The following is a 23,926-nucleotide window of genomic DNA, read 5'->3' as shown; positions in this document are numbered from 1 at the left end:
TTTTTCGGAAAAATTGAATATATTAACTTTTTAAAAAGTTTTCTTTTTGTTACTAACAATTTTTTTAGCTAGACAACTCTGTATATGTTTGCTTGAAATGTTTATGCACATACCAAAATGTATAAACACTATGATACCGAATTTGTACCTATACATTTTGTAAAAAAGACTGCTAGTATAGTTTTAGATTTTAAGTTTAAAAATATAGTTATTTTTAATTTTTTTTATAAAGAATAGAAAAAAAAATCCTTTAGTTTTATTTTTTTAAAGAGGTGTTTGTAAGTAAAAATAACTTTAAACTATTACGTATAGAATTAAAATAGCAGTAAACAAAACCTATTATCGTAATTAAGCTTAAAGTATTTGAGGTTTCCTTATACTTTGATGAAACTTCAAGTAAAAATTTTTTTTTAATAGATTCTTAAGCGAAAATTATAAATTTAAATTTGATGAGTACAAATATTCTAAAATGTTTGAAAACTACTGTTAGGTAAAATATGGCGAAAAAATAGATTTTTGTTTGTAGTGATGAAAAAAAAAAATTCTGCTAAAAATACATCACCATCATGTCGCTTGAATTTTTTATTCTCACTGTGTTGGCAGCAAAAGCTTTAACAATACAAAATGCAGTTTTTTTTTCTTCTTTAACAAACTTGTCGTCTGTTTTTCAACGAAAAATTTGTTTTTGCGCATAATCGTGTTTATCGTCACGCATTAAGAACAAAAAACAGAAAAATCAATAATTTTTTGCTTGAAAAGAAGACTGTGATGAATCGTTGCACATTTAAAGTTTTGGTCAATTTTATATTCTTTACATCAAAACACAGTTTATAAAAAAAAACTTTCAAACAGATGTTAAAGACGTGACTTTTTGGGTGACAACCATCGGGTTTGGGTCGAGCACCGAGAAGGTTTTGTGGGTCACTTGTTACGCCGAAACCTCCCCAGAAACTGTCGTGCACTACAAGTGGTACAAACAAGTCAGTATGATTTATCTGTGATTAACGTACAAGTATCAAAAGCCGTAAAAACAAGGGTCAAAATCAACATTACAAAATACAGTACTTAATAGAGCATTGTTTCTAGATTCTATTGATATAGAAACCATTTTTCATTGATAATTTATTCAGAAAGTTATTAAAAATGGTATTGTATAAAGTTCAAAAAAAAAAACTAACTACCCTGTCTTCAACCAAATCTAAGCTTGAGTTCTTTTTTACTCGTCATGATCTTTTAATATTACACTCTAAATAATTTTAGAAAAAGCGTAATTAATTTTGGACAGTAGACAGTTTTACGTTGAAATATGCATAGAGAATTACTAGAAGCCAATTTCAAACAATTTTTAGGAATTTTTTCAGTTTTATTTGAATTTGATATTTTTTGATATTTTTTATTAAATTTCAAACAAAAAAACTTTTCTTTGTTTAAAAGGTGTTTCAAACTAGCTTTAATCAAGAAAGAACGCTTGAAAAAATTTAGAAAATATATTGCTAACATCATTGCGAAAAGATATTGTAATTATTACGATCGTTTTACGAATAAAGACTTACTTCAATTATAAAACAAATTTCTTTGTTCGTTGAAAGCCTTCAGCTCAAAGGGGAGTTCTAATAAATAAAAGCGAAAAGTCAATAAAGTTTAGAAAAAGAGTTGTTTGACGAAATTGATTAACACAAAAAGTATTATTTTACTGAGTTTACATTTTCGAAGCTATTAAAAAAAAATCAAATTACAAAAAGTTTTTTTGTAACTTTAAATAAGTTATAAATTAAAATTTAAATATGTTTGTCAAACACAATTACAATATATTTTATTATTACACAGCTTTAAAACAAAGTTTCAAAGTCTCAAAACATTTTTATTATGAATTATTATATAAATATTAATTAAAATATGTTTAAACATTAAAACATTAAAACAAAATTACTATATTTTGTTTATACCTTTAGAGTGGAGCAAGCGGTAAATTTGTTCCGATTCCAGTTGAAGACAACTCAAGTAGAACCATAAAGTTTCGATATAAAAAATCTGAGAGAAATGGTGTAGTTCTACCGAAAAGATCCAGGTTAAATAATAATAAGAAAAAAAAATTGTTAAACAATTTAAAACTAACTTTTACAATTTTTTTTTAACGATTTATACTTTATTGTGAAAAAAAAGGGTTACTAATCTTTAAATTATGCCTCTAATTATAAATCTTTAAAAAATTAAATCAAAAAAACTTTGAAATTATACTTGTTAAAACTTTGGGTTTTTAATCCAGACACTAATAAGATACTTTTTATATGTTTCTTTATATCGATCTTACTAAGGCCTAAAACATAGATAATTGAAAAATTATCTTTACGCTCCTACTTACATGTTTTATACTTTAATAAAACATTTATTTTTTATGTCATTAACTTATTTTTTAAAATGATTCTCATTTAATTAGGTTTATTGAGTTAAAGCACTTAAAAAAATTTCAACAACACTCATGTTGTGCTTTTTTTTTAGTGTATTTATTTAAACCAATTGCTTTAATTCAGACTAAGTCATTAGTATATTTTTCTTTAAGCTAACCTACTTAAGTTTTGGTTGGAAGCAATACTGTTTATTTGTTTTTAAGTTATATACTTTTAAACTTAAACTCTTTAGAAAAAAACATATTGTTGACTTTTTTGTTTTAAAACTATCAAAAACTTCTAGTTGAAAAAAAAATGTTTTCTATTGTTGAAAACTGATAATCTTGTGAATCTAAAAACATATATTGTTACCAAAGCTACTTGGACATCACTTCTATACGAGATACTGACTATGGAAATTACCTATGCGAAGCGTCTGTTGAAGGACTAAATGTTACTAAAAAATCAAAAATAATTAGAGTTGATGAAAATATCGGTATGTTAATAGTGTTTTAGTACAAATTGAAAAATAGTTAGAATTTTCTTTAAGAAAACTTTTTTTTCGAGAACATCAAAAAAAAAAAACATTTAATGTATATTAAATATAGTTTAACAAGGTTTTAAATCCTCAAGGACCAAATAAGCCAAGCCCGTTAGTTAATCAAGAAAAAAAAAATTACGCAAACACTTTATTAGACTGACTACGTTTCGCTGTCCATAAAATCTACAGAGCCTCCCGTAAATGTCCGGTTCAGTTGTTTCTAAATTAGATTTAAAATATAAAACTCTTAAAATCTGGTTTTATTTTACATACACTTTTTAGTTTAAGTTTTATAACATTTTTGTTTACATAAGTATAAATTAATCGTTAGTATACCTAACGCATAAATGAATATTGTACACAACTTTTGCATGCTTTTTCTAATTTATGTTGACCCCTGCAAACTCTGTAGAGCTCCTCATAGTTTATGTACAGTGAAACGTGTTCTGTCTAATATAGTTTTTGTGTGTAAAAACCACTTGTTTTTACACTATATATATAAAAATTATAAATTAAGTGAAGTTTTTTTCAGTTCAGATTATGAACTCATATTTGTTTAAGTAGAAAAAGTATTTTTTTGCCTTAATTACAACTTTCTTATTTACCTAAAAATTAAAAATGTTTAAGTATAGCAAATTGTTTAACACAAGTAAAAAGTTATTTTATAAAAAAAATATTATCTTATATAAACGCAAACATATTTTTTAAATATTCAATTGGTTGTCTGAATACAAGTTTCAAGATTTAGATTAACACTTGATAAAAAAAATCTTTTTTTAATTTAAGTAAAATAAATTCGAAGTAAATTAAAGTATTTTTCACTAAAAACCTTAAATTTCGTTTTCAAATTTGTTCTCTGACTCCAGTTAAACCGAAAATTGTTCTGATAAAAATACATTCAGCATTATATTACGATGACCCAAAAACAACAGACCCACCAAGACTTATTCCGGTGGACGAGCAAAAGTTGGCGGTGGAGGGAACAAATGTCACCCTCCAGTGTAACGTGACGGGCAGGGACCAGTCGCCGGTGAAATGGTTCAGGGAAGGAAATGAAACGATGCCTGATGGCAGCCCGTGGACCATCGTTCAAATAAGAAACAAGACGAAGATACTTCAGCGCGTTTGTTTCTTCTAGAAATAACATAATCTTTAGAAAAAAATCTCTTTTTGGTAAAATTGATTTTATAAACTATATGTTTTAACATGACTAATTAAGTTGAGATTAAAGTATATAGATTTATATGGAAAATTTAAATAATATTTAGCGTTAAAAGTTGGTCTTATGTGTTTTAAAGTTATTATTCTTTTTAATTCTAAAACTCCAATATTTAATTTGGCCATCATTAACAAAGCTGAGATGTTTTAAGCAATCAAAAATAAGCGATAAACTTCATTACCCGACCGACAACAACAGCAATCAAGAAAACCCACGACGTGAACACCTAAGATCTCAACAGCGGTTTCTAGTAATTATGTCTGCCTGATTAGTTCTAATAAGCACGTAACCGGTCGTTAGTTGTATCGGATGCTGTTGTTGTTCGTGTGGTGAAGTTCATTGTTCATTTTATTAAAAAAAAGTATATATATTGTACAGTACTTTACTTAAGAATAAAATTTCAATATTATTTATATTTATAAATAAACTGGTAGTTATAAATACTTTTAATGAAATCATATAATAAAAAACAATAAACTAAATTTGTTTATAAAAACTATCAAATGGTAAAATACAAATAAAAAAAAAAGGCATATATTTCTCATAAAAATTTAAATAATTATAAACATCAAATAAATTTCTTTTTGCTCTTTTTTTTTAAATACTGTAAAGATATTGGCTGTAATTAGATAGTTTTCTGATATCTTTTGTTATAAACATATGCAAGGTAACTGTTTAATTTTTAAATTACTACAAAGATTTTGCTAGGACAAAATAAAACAAGTTTCGTTATGTTTAAAATAATAACTTAGTCTTTTCAAAATATTTTTTTTGAAATGAAAATAAAAAATGTAGGCTTAAAATTTTTATTCATATAAACGTGAATATAAAATTATAATTTTAAACTATTTTTTATAAACCTATTGAAACTTCACACAAAAACTTCATTCAAAACTTTTAGGTAGCTATACTGAAGATTGTAAATGTAAAAAGGGAAGATTCAGGAAGTTACTACTGCATTTCAGCGAGAGTGAATGGTCTAACGAATAGACCGAGAACACAATGGAAAGGAAAAATTGACCTCGACGTACAATGTTTATTCAATTTAAAATACTATAAAAAAAAAAGATTACATTGAAAGCTCTGCTTGATTTGTTTAACAAAACAGATACCAAAATTTTTCCGTATCAATTACTTTAATGGCTATTAAGTTTGTTGCTTGTGATAACTATTTGTATGATAATTTTTCTTACCATTTTTAAGACAAACCAGAAGTTGTTCCAGTGTTTAAAGAAGTAAGAACTAATTTAACTGATGCAACTCTAAACTGTAAAGTCGATCGAGCTTACCCTGAAAAGTGAGTTTGTAGTTCAAAGCAAAATAAATCAGATGACCACTAATGAAAAATAATTTTAAAATATATAATTTAGTCTTTTGTAACGTTGTTTTGTATGCATCGCCTGTATCATTTTTTATTTAATTACTGTTTTTAATATTAAAAAGTTGTTTATGTCTGGTGTGGTAGGGCTTCTAAAATTAATTTTTGATTGATAGTTTTTGACTTGATAACTTAAAAAACAGTTTGATTAAATTTTTGGTTGTTTTAGTTATTTTGTACAATTAACATTCAGTTGTTTTCATAAATAAAATTCAACACTTTATTTTTTTATGTTGGGTTTATTAGTATTTGATATATATGCTACTTTCAGTGCTAAAATTGTTAACACATAAACAACATATTTTCACTGGTGATTTGAAGTTTATCTTCTCACTTATTTTTTTTTTACATGAATTTTTCTTGTTATGTAGTTGAACCTGGAAAAAAAAAACTAAAAATAACATAAATAAGACTACAGGTAAAATGTTATATAATTTAAAGTAGAAACTATAAAAATCTTATTTGTCTTAAAGTATTTAAAACTGGTTAATATTTAAACGAATTTTAAGAACAACAGCCAGATGGTTTAAAGACGAAAAGAAAATCAGGTACGATCGAGGTGACCCGTATCAGCTAAAAGTTGCATTAAACAAGAACAAGAAGTCTGGGTACGGTTTGTACAGGTTAGCCGTTGAATAAACATTTTTGATGCTTTCAACCTTTTAATGACATATTACAACATCAAGCTTTGGTAGCTTAGTTTTTTAAAGCTTTTTAGTTTTAACTGTTTTAAATAAATTAACAAAGCAGGTAAAAAAAGATTGTTTTAAACACTTAGGTGTGAACTTACGAACTCAGCAGGATCCAGTAGCTGTAGCTTCAATGTTACCTGGAAAGCTTACGGAGCTGAATTTTACTTTAACAGCTCCACTTTCAACGCCGGTAATGACAACGATATGCTCACAATGCGAGGGTAACTTTTATCTATAATATTAATGAAGATAGTTTTTATTTATATAATATATTTTTTATTACTTTTACAAACTTCAACATTAAACAGTTAAAACTTGTAAAGCGTGTTTTGTAAAAACACAACTTTTTTGTTTAAATTTGATATTATGCGAAGGACTATGAAATAAGTAAGAAATACTATTTAGTTTTTATGTTTAAAACAAACAATAAAAGAATTATTTTTATATTTTTAGTTTGTGTTATAATATGAATTTATATTTTAAACCAAACAACAACAAATTTCAAAAAACTTAGTTTACTAAAAACTAATATCATTTCTCTCTGTTGAAGTATAAAAATATTTCTTTTATTATTTATTTTAAACATAAATATTAAATAGTATTTGTTACTTTTTTCAAAGTCCTTGGCATAATATCAAAGATAAACAAAAAAAGTTGTGTTTTTACAAAACTACTTCATTTCTTAAGCATTTTTTGAAATACGCATAACAAAATCAAAATCATTGACAATAGCAATTAATAAACTCAATCAAATTAATTTTTAAAAACAATTATCTAAACAAACTGCATTACATCAAAACAATATTCAGCAGAAAAAATAATTATTCATTTTAAGGAAAGAAAAACTAAAAATGTTTTAATTCAGCTTACAATCAAACGGTATATACGAATCAGAGGCACAATACGACTACCACTTGTACTGGACTCAGAAAAACCCAACTGCAGTTGATCAAATCAACAACTACGAGTTAGTTTAAGTTTCTGATAAGTTTGAAACTATATTTAATGCAACATATTCTTGAGCACTATTTTATGAATAAATAAAACCATATTGTAAGAATAGTTAAAAACTAACAACCTTTTTTCAATTTTTTTAAATCTAAAAGGATAAAATGGAGACCAATGACCGGTAAAAGAGCGACAAGAAACACAGCAAGCGTCGAACGTTCTGACATGGGGTGGCAATACACGCTGTACAATGTTTCAGGTGCACAAAACTTGTAAATGATAAACAATCGATTTTTTAAACATGAATACAACTATATATATATAGGATTTTTTTTTTTATAATGTTTTTATTGAAAAATTAAGAAATACTATTGTGCAATAAAACTTTATTCAGAAGACAGTTTGAGAAAGTATTACTAATGAAGTTTATCTAAGTAATTATAAAATCTTTTTTTTTTGATACAAATATATCTGTATTAGAAATACTTTTACTTTAAAAATCAAGGCAACTTAAAGATAACCTTAAAAAATCTTGCTTGTTGTTATCAAAGCTAATTAATTTGTGTTAAACATATATAGACAGTAAAAAAGCTGCGGAAAAAGGTCATTTGTTCTCACTGACATTAAAAAATTTGTCAAGATGTGGCCAAGAAAAGATCGATTATGAAGTTGTAATTACGCCAATAAACAAGTTTGGGAGAGGAGATTCTAGTAAACGAGTTGTAAGACTACAAAGATCAACACAAAATAACTTGTATGATACCGGTTAGTTGAAAAACACTATGTGCTTACAGAAAATAAAGTTTTAAAGTTTACGGAAAATAAAGTACTTTTTTTTTACGAGATAAAACAGAATTTTTTTTTAGACTAGTTTTAAGAACTTTTGCATATAGTTTATCTTTTTAACACAATATGTTTCTAATTTATATTTTTTGTCTAGATTTATTGTTTTTTGAGTCGAGTTTAAACTTATTTGGTTTCGTTGTTATCTATCAATGTTAAGTACAATACAATGTTAAGTATTATCTTTAAACAAGCTAAAAGCTTGTAACGATCAATACAAGCTTGTGGAGTAAAAAAAAACTATTTAGATAAAATATTTACTTTTTTTTTACATAGTTTAAAAAAACCTAAAGTACTAAATACATTAATTAAATAAAAAAAACTTTATCTAAACAAATAATATGAATTTTTATATTTAGTTATTTAAAGCACACTATTCTAATAAAACATAACCCAACTGTGATAGATAAATAAGATACTTTTGACGTTTAAATTTACAGACGATATATTTGTGTGTACTTTTGAGAAGTCAGAACTGTGCGGCTACATTCACGACACGGAACCTTACCAAAATCAAGTACTGTTTAACTGGACGAGAAATAGCAACAAAACACAAATTGGAAGAACTACAGAAACGGGGCCAAGTTCAGATAAAAGTGGAAATGTAAACGGTAAATTTTTAACATTTGTTGGAAAAATAATTTCAAACTTAAAAAAAAACACTAATTTTTATACTATTTACCTTGGAATTTTAGTAGTAACTGAAAAACGTAGTCAGCAAGCAACTTTTGAGCACTTTTTTACGGGTAGCTTCAAATTTCCACTACTTTTTTAATTCCTTGAAAATCATGCAAATAAGTTGCATATTTGCTGAGTCAGCAAATAACTTTAAAGTTTTTTTTTTATTTGTACTTATACCCTTATCCCTAACCCAACTTACCCAAACTTTAAAAAAATAAATAAAAAATTAAATTTTATTATTAAGATTAAAAATAAAATTTAAAAAAACTGCTGACTCAGCAAATATGCAAATTATTTGTATGATTTTCAAGCAATTCTAATAATAGTGGAAATCTGAAGCCACCCCTTATTTACTAGTTTCTTGTTTGTTTATTGAACTTGTTCTTTTAATCAAAGCTTAAATAATTAAAAGGAGGATACATGTATGTTGACGGTTCGTACGCGAAAAACAACGAAAAGGCAAGACTCGTCAGCCCAATGTTTCGCCCAAGCATGAAGTGCTTAAAGTTTTACTACCACATGAATGGAAGACAAATTGGTAATATTTCTTTAATTAGAATGAATAATCATAATAATAAATACAACAAAAAAGAGTCAAGTACTAACTTTAATTTTAATAATTGTCGAAAAACTGTAAAAACTTTTAAATAGACATTATTTTTGTGCTTATTTTGAAACATTTAAAATAGTTCCTAAAAGCACACATAAGCAGGAACGGGTCTAAATTGCACGAAGACAGAATTGCACGAGGTTACTAAATTGCACGAGAACAAAATTGCACGAGTGCACAAAATTGCACGAAGCCAAATTTGCATGAGAGAACAAAATTGCACGAAGACAATTTTGCACCAAGGGTCAATTTTGCAAAAGTTAAATTTTTGCACGAGAGTAAAAAAATACGAAAAATTATTAAAAAAAAACAGAAAAAAAAAAAAGAAAAGATAATGACCGAGGGTAAGAGTTAAGGGTAACAGTGATAGTAAAGAAAAAAAACTAACTAATAGAAGTTATCATTAAAAAAAAAAAGTAAAAAACAATTAAAATTAAATAAAAAAAAGCTACCGACCGAGGGTAAGGGTTAGGGGTAACAGTGATAGAAATTTAAAAAATAACTAACAAAAAAAATAAAATAAAATGAAAAATAACTTACCAACTGAGGGTAAGGGATAGGGTTAACAGTGATAGTAAAAAAAAAAACTAAAAAAAAATTAATTATAGTTAATAAAAAATAAATAAAACAAAACTATCCCGTGCAAAAATGTCTTCGTGCAAAGTTATCTGCTCGTGCAAAAGTGTCTTCGTGCAAAAGGGACCTTTCGTGCAAAATTATTTTCGTGCAAAAGTATTTTCGTGCAATTTTGTCCCCTCGTGCAATTTTGTACGCTCGTGCAAATTTGACAGCTACCCACATAAGCATGTATGTGAAGTGTAGTTCAAAAAAATTTTTTAGGTATAATTAGTTTTGTTAAAAAAAGAGATTAAAACATTGTTAGTATAAAGTAGTTTGTTTAAGAATAAAAAAACTAGTCGTTGGTGACTTTTAGTCATAACTGTTATTTAAATATGAAAAATAGTATAACTCTTTATTCACTAATTAAGTTGAAATTACAGGAAACCTTTCAGTTATTTTGAAGTTTAAAGATGGCAAAGAAATTTTAACGTGGAGAAAACATAAACATCAAGATACCAATTGGATCGTTGATACAGTTAAATTGAATAAACATCTAAAGAAAAATAAAAGAGAAGACGAAAATTTCTGGGTATATTGCAAATAAAATGAAAACATAAGTTTTTGCATGTTTATTTTTGTATACTGTTTAAACATATAATATACCTTTTTAGCAAAGATTTACTTAAGAAAAACTATATAATTTTCATGTTATATTTTATCAATAATTTTATACTAAAAAAATATAAGTGCGGTTTATTTATTAGTATTTGTAATGTAAATTTTGATAAAATTCTAGTTTATTTTTATTAAAAAGAAACAATTTTTTTATATAATTGTTTTAGCTTTTTGATTTTTAAGACTGAAAACTTTATATATGTTTTTATTTGATATAAACTTTTTAAAAACTAACTGGGCTCATAATAATTGTAAAGCTGCATAACAGTTTGTAAAAAGTATTATTAACAGTTTTTAAAACTGAATTAAACAGAAAATCTATTCTAAACCCAATACTTTAATCTAAATAAAAGTTTGATACAAAAAAAATATTACTGACATTTTAACAGTCCAACTTACCCTTAAAAACAAGTCATAAAAAACATATTAACATTTCTATATTTTACAACATTCTTAAACTAGAACAAAACAATTTAAATACTTTAATAATACTTTCGATGTCATATTTTAGTTGCTTACACTTTTAGAACTACCAATTTTTTTAGAATCTCTAGAAAGATTAAAGTACCACATATATGTGTTTATTCTCTTTACCAATAGACTGTAAAAAGTTTGTTTTAAGAGATAATTTTTGAAAAAAAAATAATAATCTGACTAGTGGACAGCTTTATGATAATACTTAAGTGAATACAAGTTTTGTAGTGACGATTTACAAAAACTTAAGCACATTTTAAACTAGCTATATTTAAATATGGTACTTTTGAAATTTTATATTTGGTAACTAATTAACAAATAGATATAGTTACGTAGTTTTGAGTTGTAATAGTCATTGAAATACTTTTTAAAGTATAACTTTAATTTACTATCACTACATGTTATTTTTTAAGAAAAATACTTAACATAATGAAAGTCAAACTTTGAGATTTGAACAAAGCTTAAGTTCTCTTATTCTCTTCACAGATAATCTTTGAAGCAAAAATGATAAACGATTACAACCTATGGGGAGACATTGCAATAGACGACACTTTAGTTTCAAAAAATGAATGTAAGCCGCTACCGACTTCTCCCCCTCCAGGTAAAATACTTTTTACTAAAAAATCAAAACCTCTGTGCATTGAAGTTGTTATTTAGTTTGTAAAATAATTTGAGTATTATGTAGGTGTTTATGATTTAAATAAAACATGTAACTCAGAAAATTACTTTAATCTAATGAAATAATAGTACAACTACCGATGGGTTGCTTTGTTCTTGGAAGAAAACGTAGTATATTTTTTATTTAGTGTGTTCTAATCTAAGATGCTTTTAGTTATTAAATTAATCCTAACTATATCTAATGTGAAACACTTTCTTATTTTAGTTCAAGGAAACTCGAGTCGAAAATTGTTTGCAAAAAAATTCTACTTCACAAAACTATTGCCGTGGATAATATCTCTAGCAACAGCTTTTATAGTTTGACAGACACATAGCATCTGTAATTCAGAATGGATAAACAAAGTGCGCTGTATTTAAAGAATATGAAATTAACGTTTATTTATAAAAAATTAAGAAGACTAAAAGGAAATTAGTTTATTTTATTTGTTTATTTTTTATTGAAAAGATGGTAATAAGCAATAATGTTGTACTAAATGCTGTATTTATATATTTTTTTTTTTTTTGAACTCATAAGTTGCAATTAGTATACTTCCTATTCTTTCTATTCGTGTTATTTTAAGAATTTTTATTACCGTCGCAAATATCATAATACCAGTTAAATGTTTATGTATTGTTTAATAGCTTTAAACTTACTAGATTTATTCAGACACTTTAAATTTAATTCGTTCTAATGTACAGTACCAACCTGTTCAAAATTTTTACTTTAAAAAATTATCAATTTCACTTTATAAACTGTTTTCTTTTGTACTTGAGCTATTCTTCATTAAGTTTTTTTCTTACTTTATTATTCCGCTTTTTTTAGTCGCAATAAAGCTGTAATACCATTACAAGTTTTTGATTATTCTTTGAAAGCTGAGGTTACACTTTTAATCCTAAAATATAAAACAAATGTGTTTAACGTTATCTTTTTCATTTTTAAATTAAATAATTTCTTGTATAAACAGCTAATTTAAAAAACTTTCCAGCGCAACCAAAACGAATTAATTGTCTTAAGCTTCGTTCTACAAAAACTGCACCACAATTACTCGTAAAAAGTAAAAACCCATTGATGAATATGCAACAGTTTTTTTCTCCCTAAATTAGTTTTGATATTTCATAACATTCTAGAGTTAAAGTAATTTTTTTTAGTTTGACTTATGATATAACCTTATAAACTATTTAATTTTATAGTAATTTCATGGTATGTTAAAGTTACATCAAGTGTAACAATTTGTTATCTTAGTTAGTAGACTCAACTTTATTAAATTTTGATTGTTTATTTGTTTACACAACCATTAAAATAAAACAAGTATAAATAATTTAACACCTAAGTATTTAAATTTATAAATTATTAAATGGTATAAGCTACTAAAAGTTTTAAAATGATAACTAATATGTTTCTTGAAATCACAGAATTAAATGCATGAACAAAGTAATTTTTCACAAAACAAATAAAAATTTTAGTCGAATTTAATCATGAAAACGGCATGAAAAGTAAATAACAGCTGAATGAAAACAGCTAAAGTTTGTTTATCAAATGTTAAAAGTTAACTTCAACATACAGAAAAACAGCTTTATATTATCAAACTTCGCAATTTTAGTTTTACTAACAACTAACGAACATCTAAATGAAGCTAGTATTTTTGTTAACGATAGCTTTAGTCGGCCTTTCTACTTCTCAGGAAAGGGGTTGGAAACGTAAGTAATATTTATTAGTTTGTTTAAAACAGCTATTTTCGAAGTAGCTTTTTAATTTGTTTCAAGTATGTAAAAGTAAGTTTTACGATTTTTATAATAACAAAACATTAAAATATGAAATTCATAAAACTAAAATGTAAATACAGTTTCTACTTAGTTAAACACAACAAAGTTTATATATTAAATTGTTTTATTGTATTTACATATTTTATATTGTTTTATTAATAGATATATTTTTAAAACTAGCTTGTACTTAAAAAAAGAAGTAAACTTGTGTACGTTTTAAAAACCTTAAATTTGTATTTATAACTTTTTTTTAGAATAGATCTATTCGAGATTGTAAGTAAAGTCATTTAAATATTTTATAGTTTTTAAATATTGATATGAGTAAAAAAAAAACAATCTTAATGTTAAATAAATGTAAACATTTTGTTAAAATTTTAGCGGAAGAAGAAACTGCTGAGTTTTGGATAAAAAACTCAGAAGAAGAACTCAAAAACGCAATTCAAAAAGAAAAGTTAAACACAAATGTGGCTAAAAACGTCATTTTTTTTCTTGGTAATATAAAAGTATTAATTTTAAATAAAAGAAATAATATAACTAAATGAATCTGCAAAAAAAAAGTAGCATACATACTAGTTAACCAAGGATATTATAGTAAATTAAAATTAGTTTATTGTATTTTTGACAATAAAGTATGATTTATCTTATATTTATCTGTAAATAAAAAATATACTAAAACTACATTTTTTTTAAATAGACAATTTTTAAACTAAAATAATTATCTTTAAAAAAATTGTGATACGAATATGACTTCTTTTGTCTATTTAAATTACATTTGAAAAGTAGCTAAAAAACATTTTTTAATACAAAGTATTTTCAATAATCATTTATTTTTATTTTTTATTCAAGTTAAAGATAATAAAAGGTGATGGAATGAGCATTGCTACAGTTACAGCTGGTCGAATCATGAAAGGTCAGCTACAAAACAGAAGCGGCGAAGAAACAAGACTAGCATTTGACCAATTCCCACATGTTGGCCTTTCCAAGGTCTTTGCAAAAATGATATATTTTTAATGTTATGTCAGCTTAAATAATAAAGAACATGTTTATAACTTAGTTTAACAATTTGTTTTCTAGATCGTTATAGTCGCATAGTTTATAAGTACCATTTTGTAGCAAGACAACACACTTTTTCATTATTATAATAGACTTTTCAATTTGAGCAAGCTTTCGGAATTACTTATTCCTTTATCAAAAACAGCTTAGATAATAATAAGACATAATAAAAAAAATACAACTAATAATCAAGGCAGGTGATTAATACAAAATGAATTTTTTAACAAAAACTAATCAAAAAACTAAATGGATTGTTTAAAAATGTTGATAATAATTCTTGATCCTTTATCAGGACCAAGTTGATTATTTATTTGGGTTGAATTTTTTTTAATTAGTAGAGCTACTGTAGATAACAGATATTTATAAGTTTCACAAATGTTAGTAACTTCAAAACAGTTATAAATATTACAAAAGTGTTTACAATATGAACAATTCTCAATATGTATAAAAACTTCACTGTGTGTTGTAGTTATATGCTCCTTTATTCTTACAAGTAGTTGTCGTTCGGTCTCACCAATGTATTGGTTGTTCTGATCGCCTGGACAATAAATTTATAGACTACGCATTTTTCATACACACGATTAATTGAGAAAATTATTTCCCTAATTTTTCTGTTTGTGTGAACTCGTATTTTTACCCCATTGTCTTTGAATACTTTCGTAATGTCTGGTAAACTTTTCCGGTGTCTTTTGATTTGCATAGTTTAATTTTGAGCTTTTGAAATTCAATTTTGAATAAATTGATGAACATTTAACGTAAATCTGAACTAAATATAAGGTTTCACGAAACTAATAAGCTTTCTCGGCAGACTTACTCGGTGAACTACCAAGTGTCAGATTCGGCAACTACAGCAAGCGCGTACCTGACGGGTTCGAAGGCAAATTACGGCACCATCGGCGTTTCGGCACGAGTTTCTCGCGGCGACTGGCAATCTGTAGAAGGTAACGAGGTTCAGTCTGTACTCATGGATTCATATGAACAAGGTATGTTTTAATTCTGAGTACATAGATATTTGAAAAAAAAAATATATAATTTATTTATTTTTACTTGCTGAATTTTTACTCTTTTATTTATTATTTAATTTAGCCGTGTGCATTTTTGTGCATAGCTTTTTTTACTGTACTCAGAAAGATTCGTGAAGAGTAAGAATGTTTAACTAATAGTAATATATAATATACTTATTTCTGGTTAAAACTTTATTTTTTCTATGTCTAAATGATTTCAAACAAAAATTATCAAAAAAGGACAATAAATCTAGAAGAAGATTTTTTTAAATAAATTAAGATATCGGTTATTATCTAATGTGCACTAAAGGTTTCTTCAAAGATCTAATAAATCTTTAAAAACTTAAAAACCTAATAATTTTTAACACTACGAACTTTACCTCAGGTAAATCGACTGGTATAGTGTCAACGGCGCACATAACGCATGCGTCACCGGCGGGCACTTACGCGCACACAGCTGACAGGGATTATTACGCAGATGATGACTTGCCTGAAGGCGCGAAAGAGGCCGGTTACAAGGACATCGCCACACAGTTCATTGATTCTTCTGACAAAATTACAGTGATTTTTAAGTTCTCATTTATGAGCGGATTGCAGTATGCAATTTGAAATAGAAATTTTAGTGTTTGCTAAAATTCATGTTAAAACAAAAAGATAGTTGTAAAAAGTCAAAATCCAGAGAAAAGTAATATATTAGTTATTTAATGTTTTAACGTAAAATTATATAGATTTTATCTGAAACAATTTTTCAAAGTCCTATTGGAAATAGCTTTCTATTTAAAACAAAGCATACTTTATTTGACTCCTTGATCACACCTCAACCAAACAAAATCCAACAAAAACTTCAGATAGCAATGGGCGGCGGACGCAAGTACTTCACAATGGCGGGGCAAACCGATGTGGAGTACCCAGGTGAGGACGGCAACCGGGGTGACAAGGACCTGGTGAGCGTGTGGCTGGACAAGCACAAGGATGTGGATGCGAAGTACGTGTGGAACAAAGAACAGTTCGATGCTGTCGATCCCATTAAAACCGACAAGCTGTTAGGTTAGTTGACAATTCTGAGTGTTAGAGTAAGCGGATGTATTTTTCAACGGTAACGTTAAATGGTTGCTTTTCAATTTTAAAAATACATTTAATTTTTTTCCACAAATACAAAAGTTAAGATATATGTGCTTTCATAAAAAAAAAATTGACTTATTTATGAAATAAAATACTAAAATTTTAAAACTGTAAATATAAATGTCTAGATCTAAAGAAAAAACTACAACGATAATAAACCATGTAACCAAACACAAAAACAAAAGTTAAACTTTATAATTAATTTATTCTTTACATTTATGGTCTTTTTATGGTGTCTCTATTTTTTAACCTTATTACTAAAAAATTTTTAAAACAATATTGTCATTTCATAACTACAATTAGTCGAAACTCAAACTTACGCATACTTCTTATAAGCAAAACGTAATATAAACTTTTTATTTTAAAAGTAACAGCTAACTTACTACAGGTTTGTTTGAAAGAAGCCATATGCAGTATGAAGTTGACAGGCCATACGATGGAGCAGGCGAACCTTCTCTTACTGAAATGACTGAAAAAGCTATAAAAATGCTGCAAAAGAACTCCAAAGGATACTTTCTCTTTGTTGAAGGGGGCAGAATAGGTAAGAAACTAAACTTATTAGTATTTACAACTAAACGTCCAAAAAAAAGTAGTTGAGTCTTAAAATAATTTAAGCTTTTCAAACTTATTGGTATTCTATTTAACATTATTAACTTCAGCTAACAATTTTTTATGCTGATAACAAAAAGGAAAGCATTTAATGAATAAGTGGTTGAACTTAGTATTTTTTATTAACAGATCACGCACATCATGCGAACAATGGGTACAAGGCGCTCACAGAGTTGGTTCAATTTGATGAGGCCATCCAGAGAGCTGTTGATCTGACAGCAGAAAGTGACACGCTCATTGTAGTTACGGCTGATCATTCCCACACACTAACAGTTGGCGGATACTCCGATAGAGGAAATCCTATTACTGGTGAGCTTTAATTGAGAGTAGTTCTTGATCAAAATCCTCATCTGAATTAAACATAAAAACTAAAACCAGTCGTTTAAATAAGTATCACAGTAGACCTGCATTTGTAAGTTGATTAGAGTTATCACGTTTGAGTTTCTATGTGAGGTTTAAGGATAAGAAAACTTTGAAGCAAGTTAACAAGTTCCATCTACAACTGAAGTTATGCAACTTTGTGAGTGGTCGTTAAAAAGTAATTGATAAAGTAAAATGTGGTAAACTTATAAGTTACAACACAAACCCGAACATAAAAATAATCTGGAAAATACCTTAGTATGAAGTTTCTTGACTTGATTTTTTTAAATTTATTTTATTGTTTATAATTACAGTTTATTGAACGACAAAAAATACGCTCAAAATATTTGGTCGTAGGGCCTAGTGCACAAAACCTTTTGGTTATCGAGTCGCACACCACGGATACATTTTAATGTCTTGTTCAGGACAAAGTTTGTATTGAAAATTTTTATAAACTGTATATTTTTGCACTATTTTGTTTCTAAGCCTAGTAAACCTCAAAGTTAAAGATAAACATTGTCCTGGACAAGACGTTAAAAGGTATCCAAGTGGTGTGCGACTCGATAACCGAAAGGTTTTTTTGTGCACCAGGTCTTAGGACCAAACATTTTGACTGCTTTTATTTGTCGTTTAATAAACAATAGTAGTTGAAAAAAATATAAAAAAGTAATGTGAAACTAGGGAAACAGATCAAGGTTAGCTAAAAAAAAGTTCCTTGCACATCTGTTTAAGCATTGATACGCTTTCTTTAGCAAGGTCTTTTATTTAAAAAAAGAAAATTATAAGCAGGGATACTAAATTGTATAAAAATAGATGTTTAGCAATCGCAAAACAACTTTGGTTTGGATGGTTTCAGTAGTATTAACAGCTGAAAGTCCAAAATGTTTGATTAAATTTATTTGTGTCTATATTTCAATTTTTTGTTTAAAATATTTGCTAAAAACTCTCTGTAAACCACAAAATAGCTGCTTTTTTAACAAATAAAATAAATTTTGTTAGTATTTATGATTTATTTTATATTTTTTAACTACTAAGCATTTAATAGCTGTTACAACAAAAAAATTACTGAACTATAAATTCAGGCCACTTTTCACTTTTCAAAAATTACGAGCATGTATCAAAATAAATCTCACAAAGATGACTTCAAATCTGATAATCTGATTATTTTTGCTCAGTAAGAACATTTTTACTCAGTTTAAAGAATTATTTTTAAAAACATTTAGCTTAAATTATATTTAAAAACATTTAACTTCCTTGTTTTTCATATTGAAACAGATTTTAAAGTGATGATTATTATTCCAATTAAAGTTTTATAAATCTCTAATACTAGTTTAGTGCGGTTTAGGTCAAGTATGAGTACAAAAACAATTTAAACTAATCTATTTTTTATAATAAACAAAAAGTATTAATAACGCTTAAGCATAGAAAAACTAGATGTTTAAATAATTTGCATGCACCAACTATTTCTAGGTTTGGCGCCATCTCACGAAGATCCGGATATAGCTAATGATGGCAAACCTTACACTACTTTGTTGTACGGAACTGGACCTGGGTGGCAGGGAGATTTGGAAGATAGCAGAGACAATCTAGCTGACGTGAATATTTGTTAGTAGTTTAGTGTAAAACATTTAATATGTTGTGTCAGCAACAACTTTCAAGATATACCCTTGCTATACAAACAAAGGTATTTATCCATTTAAACGTAAACAAATAACATTAGTTAACTGAAAATCTAATGCAACAGTTGATAAGGAGTACATTCAGCAGTCAGCTGTACCGAAAGACTCAGCAACACACGCAGGCGAAGACGTCATGATATTTGCGAGAGGGCCGATGTCGCATCTGTACCACGGCGTCCACGAGCAGTCCTACATTCCTCATGTTGTTAGGTCTGTTAAAGGCTTTCTTTAAACGGCTTATCAAAACAATTTGTTAACTTAAAGGGCCTTACTTCTTGATAGAAAAAAAAAAACTTGTTTTAAAATTCCATGCAGTAAGCCTTATTTTAAATAATTGTTAGGTTAACGTCATTTGAAAATAAAAATGTTGATCAGATACGCGTCTTGTGTTGGTGACAACACAGACCATTGCGCAAGAGAGCAGCAAGCCGAAGATTTTCAGAAAAACGAGGATTTCGTTGAAAAGTCACATGCCGACTTTCTCGGGTTTTCATTGGACAATGAGCACGCGGCAGTTGCTCTGTACGCTCAATTTTACATTTTGCTGACGACAGCATTCCTCATTCTCTTATCGTGTTGTAAAGCGTCAAAGTGCAACAACAGAAGTTTCGATCAATCGTCTTCAGTCGGTTCGTTTGAACTCAAAGTCGGAAAGAACAATGAAGGCTTTGCAAGTATTTGAAGTCAACGAGTACAATTACAGAAGAATTATCGACGAGTTTCATTATTTTAGATTATACTTTATATTTTTTTACTATATAACCAACTGTTTAATATTTATCTAAATAATAAGTTTAAAAATGTTTAGTTATATTTTTTGTAATAAACACAAATTTTAAAGTTTAGCGTATGAGTTGAAACTTTTTTATATTGTCTCAGCAAATAAAAATTAGAAACTAAGAAATAATGATAAAAAATTTAGTTGTTTTTTTTTTCGATAAGAGTTTATACAAAATTTCTTTACAATAACTTTTTCACTTAGTTACAATTAATATGATTTTTAAATTAAAAACAAGTTTAATTGATTTTTTTTTTTAATAATTTTAATATAAGAACTTAAATTTAAATTTAGAACTTAAACATTTTTTTGCTATTTCACTGTGCAAAGTCATGCATTTGTAATTAACAAAAATTTTAGTCGAACATTTTCAACTAAACAAATAGTGCACTCATTACTAAAACAATTGTTTACTAAACAGTTTTGATAATCATGTTGTATAATAAAGTTTTTACTGTTTTATTATAAATTTTTTGAACATCATAAGCAATTTTATGTTCATTGGAAAATTTTGAGAAGAGCATATGTAAGGTTCAATTGCTTTAACGTTTTAAACTTTAAGTACTAGCTTTTTATAAAGTAATTTTTTAAGACTACAGCCAATAGTTTTAATTCCTGTTAGCTTTATTTAAAAAAAATATATATATCATAAACCTTTTTAATGTTTTCATGACAATTCCAATTAGTAAAATTCAAATTCCAAGAATTTAAGTTCTTAAAAAAATGTTTAAGGCCACATTTCAAAATGTAATATATATTTGAAATAAAACAAAAAAATCATATGTAGTTTTAATTGTAACCTACAAACTTTTTTTCTTTTTTCGAAAAACCATTAAAAACAATTTGATAAGTTATTAAAAATTACTATACTTTATTTTTGTTTAGGCCATATCTCCAAAAATGCTTCATATTTTCCATAGAAAAAAAGACTCATGAGTATTAATTAGACCTACATAGGCACTTTTTATTTTTGTAGTATAGATTACTTTTTTGAGTTCTGTGTGGTCCTTAAAATTCATTTGAAAGAATTTGAACTGCCCGAGTTTGAATAGTCGTACTTCTGTTTGGAGTTTAAAATATTACAGCTTGTATAGATGTACTGAATATAAGCATTTATTTATTAAGTGTTTTTTAATTTGTAAAAGAACAACGCTATATATTTTCAATCAAAGACGCTTAAATGTGTTAAGAAAAACTATAATATATGCTAGAAGTAAAATTTTATACTTAGTTAAACTTTTTGTAAATAAGCACTAAAAACTTACAAAAATTATTAAAAATTTGTATCACGTGTAGCAAAGTAACACAAAAATTTTTTTACTAATATTGTTAGTTTAAGATAAAAACTTCTCTTTTTTATGTTTAAGTAAAGTTGATTTATAACTAAAACATAAAAAACATAAATAGGTAAGCATAATGTATGATGTTAGCTTCTACTAAACAACAGTGTTTTTTATCGTTTATTATTTTATTTTATGCTCTTGCTAAGCTTTGTAACCTACCCTACATTATGATTACACGAGCATAAAGTTTGGTGTTGTAATGTAACTCATGTTGTTGAAAGTTACCACTATATGTGTAAGACTACCTATCTACAATGTCAATTGTAGTTTTTAAAATAAATAACAAATGATCAAGTTTTCAAAGTATTAAGTTTGCTGAAACTAATCACCTAATCTTTTTAATAATTTACTACGTATATCAAAAATATGTATTACAAAAAAAAACAATGTTAATACTAGTACTATGTACACAATGCTTAGAGTATTTTTAAAATCTAGTAAAGACAAAAAAGTAAAGGCCGTAAAAAATTCAATAGTTGGTGTAAAAGGAGCTACTTAAAATTAAGTAAGTTAAGTAATTAAAAGGCAAAAGTTTTCATTACTTACTTGTAAAATCCTAAACAGTTGAAAACCTTGTTTGATTAAACATTGAGGCTCATTAATCGGTAGAAAAGGTAGTTAACAATAATGAGATGAAGAATTTTTTAAATGTCAAAAACAAAACTAAGTATGGTCAGTTAAGTGTGATAAAAAAATTTTTTTACAAAACGTACGCTTTTATTGAACAAAAAAAGTGCTTCTCACAACAAAATAATCTAGACACTCCACTTGTATAAAAAGCTTAACTAAACTGAAGTTCATAAAGTTTTTAATTAATCTGTATACTTTTTTTTAAACTCTATCAGACTAAGGCTAAATAAAATGTACAAACTAATTTATTGAGTCCCAGTTTATTTAGTTTAAGTCCAAGCTTTGCAAGACTTTTGAAATTTTTATTAAACATTTTCACCATTATCTAGTAAATATAAAGTTTTTTTTCATTAAATTATCAAACTAAATTAAAATACTTTCACTAAGTTATAAGTAAAACTAAAAAAAACTAAAACTTTACTTTGCAAACTTTTCAAAAAGGGCATTAGTTAACATCAAAGTATTCAAATGACGTTGTTATTTGTAAACGTAGATAAAAAACCACAACAGTATACTCAATGTTGTAAAAAAGATCACTAAGTTGCAGTACTTCTTTATTACTATTATATTAACAGCTTAACTAGAGATCTTTGTTTCAAAAATTCTTTTCATTAGGTGCAGTATTTTGCCGATCATTAGGTTGTTGAGCAAAAAAAATTAAAAATACATTCAACCAAACCTGATTTTTTTTTTTTTATGGCCACTCAAACTAAGCCAGTTTTTGAAACTTTATTTAGTTTTTAAACTTTAAATACCTGTAAAGAGTAAGGTTCAAAAATATATTTTTACCTACTTTTAGCTTGTTATTTAGTTTCGGCAGTTACCATTTCTATTCAAATAAGCATTGCAGTTTGACAATTTGCTTTACAGTGAAACAGGGTAACTGTCAAAACTAATAATATTTTATAATTTTTACCTTGAATTGATTTTACTCCGTTGTTTTACTATGGTCGCCGAAACTAACAATTTCAATAATTTAAACTTTACTCTTTTTATAAAAATTCTTTCCAGCTCCAAGCTGCATATTCCTTCTGAAACTGACGTGTTTCATGCAGCAGACGCTTGGGTAAGCCACAACAAAGAAGAAGAATAAGGTTGGCGGAAGAGGTTTTGTTTAAGGTCCGCCTTCTTTTACTGTCTAATCATGCTCTTAATAATTTTTATGTAGAAACACTATTTTGTTAAATACTGATGAATGTCAGATAAGCCTTTAATCACAAAATATATCTAAAAACATGGCGAAAAAATGTGCTTCAATTATGAAAACATGCACTGAAGTCAAAATATGTTTAATGTCGTTCTACTGGGACCAGCTTGTATACAAATTAATGGAAACAACTTAAACATTTTTATACCTATTAAGCCGCTTAGTGAAAAAGAGAACCTGCTTTGCAGTGAATTTTAAATCTGAAATTTACGAGCTTAGCAGCTACGAAGACGCTTTTAAAAACGTCGTTACAATTGATAATTAGTCAATACACTTGGAACAAGCTACCTGACCAAAGTTAGTTTTGCGCCTTTGAGTTCATCGACAAAGTATTCATTATCGGCGGTCGGAGAAAGGTTCAAGGGCGAACCGTCGAAACAAACTGCTGCGTGAAACTTGACGCGCAAAATTGCAAACGGAGCGAAATTGTTGGCATGAATGCAACGAGGGTGAACGCCGCCTCCGTTGTGTTCGAAGGAAATGTAGTGGTCATCGGTGGCATTTTCGAAAGTGTGCGCGGTTTTAAAACCGTGGATGATAGGAAGAGGACCTACATTCCGAGCATAGTTGAAGGAAGATCCTTTCACAGGTCGGTGGTCGTCAAGACTTTTCGTCGTCGGCGAGAGTATGGAAAGGATCCGAAAAGTGTTGTATTTTGGAAAGTTGTATTGCTTGTATGACTTCAATAGAAAACAAAGCTTTTTTCTTCGG

At 27.2% G+C, this 23,926-nt stretch overlaps 2 protein-coding genes across 2 annotated transcripts; both read left to right on the top strand.

Annotated features, from left to right (window-relative positions):
• The first annotated feature begins 469 nt into the window (after nucleotides 1-469).
• Nucleotides 470-11,666, top strand: LOC145828505 (MAM domain-containing glycosylphosphatidylinositol anchor protein 2-like). Its single transcript, XM_082936262.1, has 16 exons — nucleotides 470-485; nucleotides 853-980; nucleotides 1,953-2,068; nucleotides 2,765-2,883; nucleotides 3,861-4,051; nucleotides 5,049-5,181; nucleotides 5,351-5,444; nucleotides 6,035-6,148; nucleotides 6,304-6,438; nucleotides 7,083-7,184; nucleotides 7,324-7,424; nucleotides 7,745-7,930; nucleotides 8,449-8,619; nucleotides 9,102-9,227; nucleotides 10,301-10,449; nucleotides 11,496-11,666. Exons 1-16 carry the CDS (start codon nucleotides 470-472, stop codon nucleotides 11,664-11,666), a joined length of 2,052 nt encoding a protein of 683 aa, XP_082792388.1.
• A 1,628-nt stretch (nucleotides 11,667-13,294) lies between these two features.
• LOC145828504 (alkaline phosphatase-like) lies at nucleotides 13,295-23,608 on the top strand. Its single transcript, XM_082936260.1, has 13 exons — nucleotides 13,295-13,364; nucleotides 13,809-13,922; nucleotides 14,293-14,414; nucleotides 15,292-15,466; nucleotides 15,873-16,048; nucleotides 16,336-16,534; nucleotides 16,998-17,150; nucleotides 17,348-17,527; nucleotides 19,049-19,183; nucleotides 19,323-19,467; nucleotides 19,633-19,931; nucleotides 23,020-23,074; nucleotides 23,500-23,608. Exons 1-13 carry the CDS (start codon nucleotides 13,295-13,297, stop codon nucleotides 23,606-23,608), a joined length of 1,932 nt encoding a protein of 643 aa, XP_082792386.1.
• The last annotated feature ends 318 nt before the right edge of the window (nucleotides 23,609-23,926 follow it).

This window comes from Thalia democratica, chromosome 2 (assembly GCF_965202585.1).
Source record: "Thalia democratica chromosome 2, ktThaDemo2.hap1.1, whole genome shotgun sequence".
NCBI lineage: Eukaryota > Metazoa > Chordata > Thaliacea > Salpida > Salpidae > Thalia > Thalia democratica.
Note: the sequence above shows the minus strand (reverse complement) of the source record. Positions and strands in the feature narration are given on the sequence as shown.

What these genes read in the sequence shown, in the direction of transcription:
- LOC145828505 (XM_082936262.1), top strand. An exon ending in GTTCTACCGAAAAGATCCAG is followed by an intron (nt 2,069 to 2,764) that starts GTTAAATAATAA and finishes TTGTTACCAAAG; the next exon opens with CTACTTGGACATCACTTCTA. An exon ending in GATCGAGCTTACCCTGAAAA is followed by an intron (nt 5,445 to 6,034) that starts GTGAGTTTGTAG and finishes ACGAATTTTAAG; the next exon opens with AACAACAGCCAGATGGTTTA.
- LOC145828504 (XM_082936260.1), top strand. Translation starts at nt 13,295, where the DNA reads ATGAAGCTAGTATTTTTGTTAACGATAGCTTTAGTCGGCCTTTCTACT. An exon ending in TAGAGGAAATCCTATTACTG is followed by an intron (nt 17,528 to 19,048) that starts GTGAGCTTTAAT and finishes AACTATTTCTAG; the next exon opens with GTTTGGCGCCATCTCACGAA. An exon ending in TACATTCCTCATGTTGTTAG is followed by an intron (nt 19,468 to 19,632) that starts GTCTGTTAAAGG and finishes AATGTTGATCAG; the next exon opens with ATACGCGTCTTGTGTTGGTG.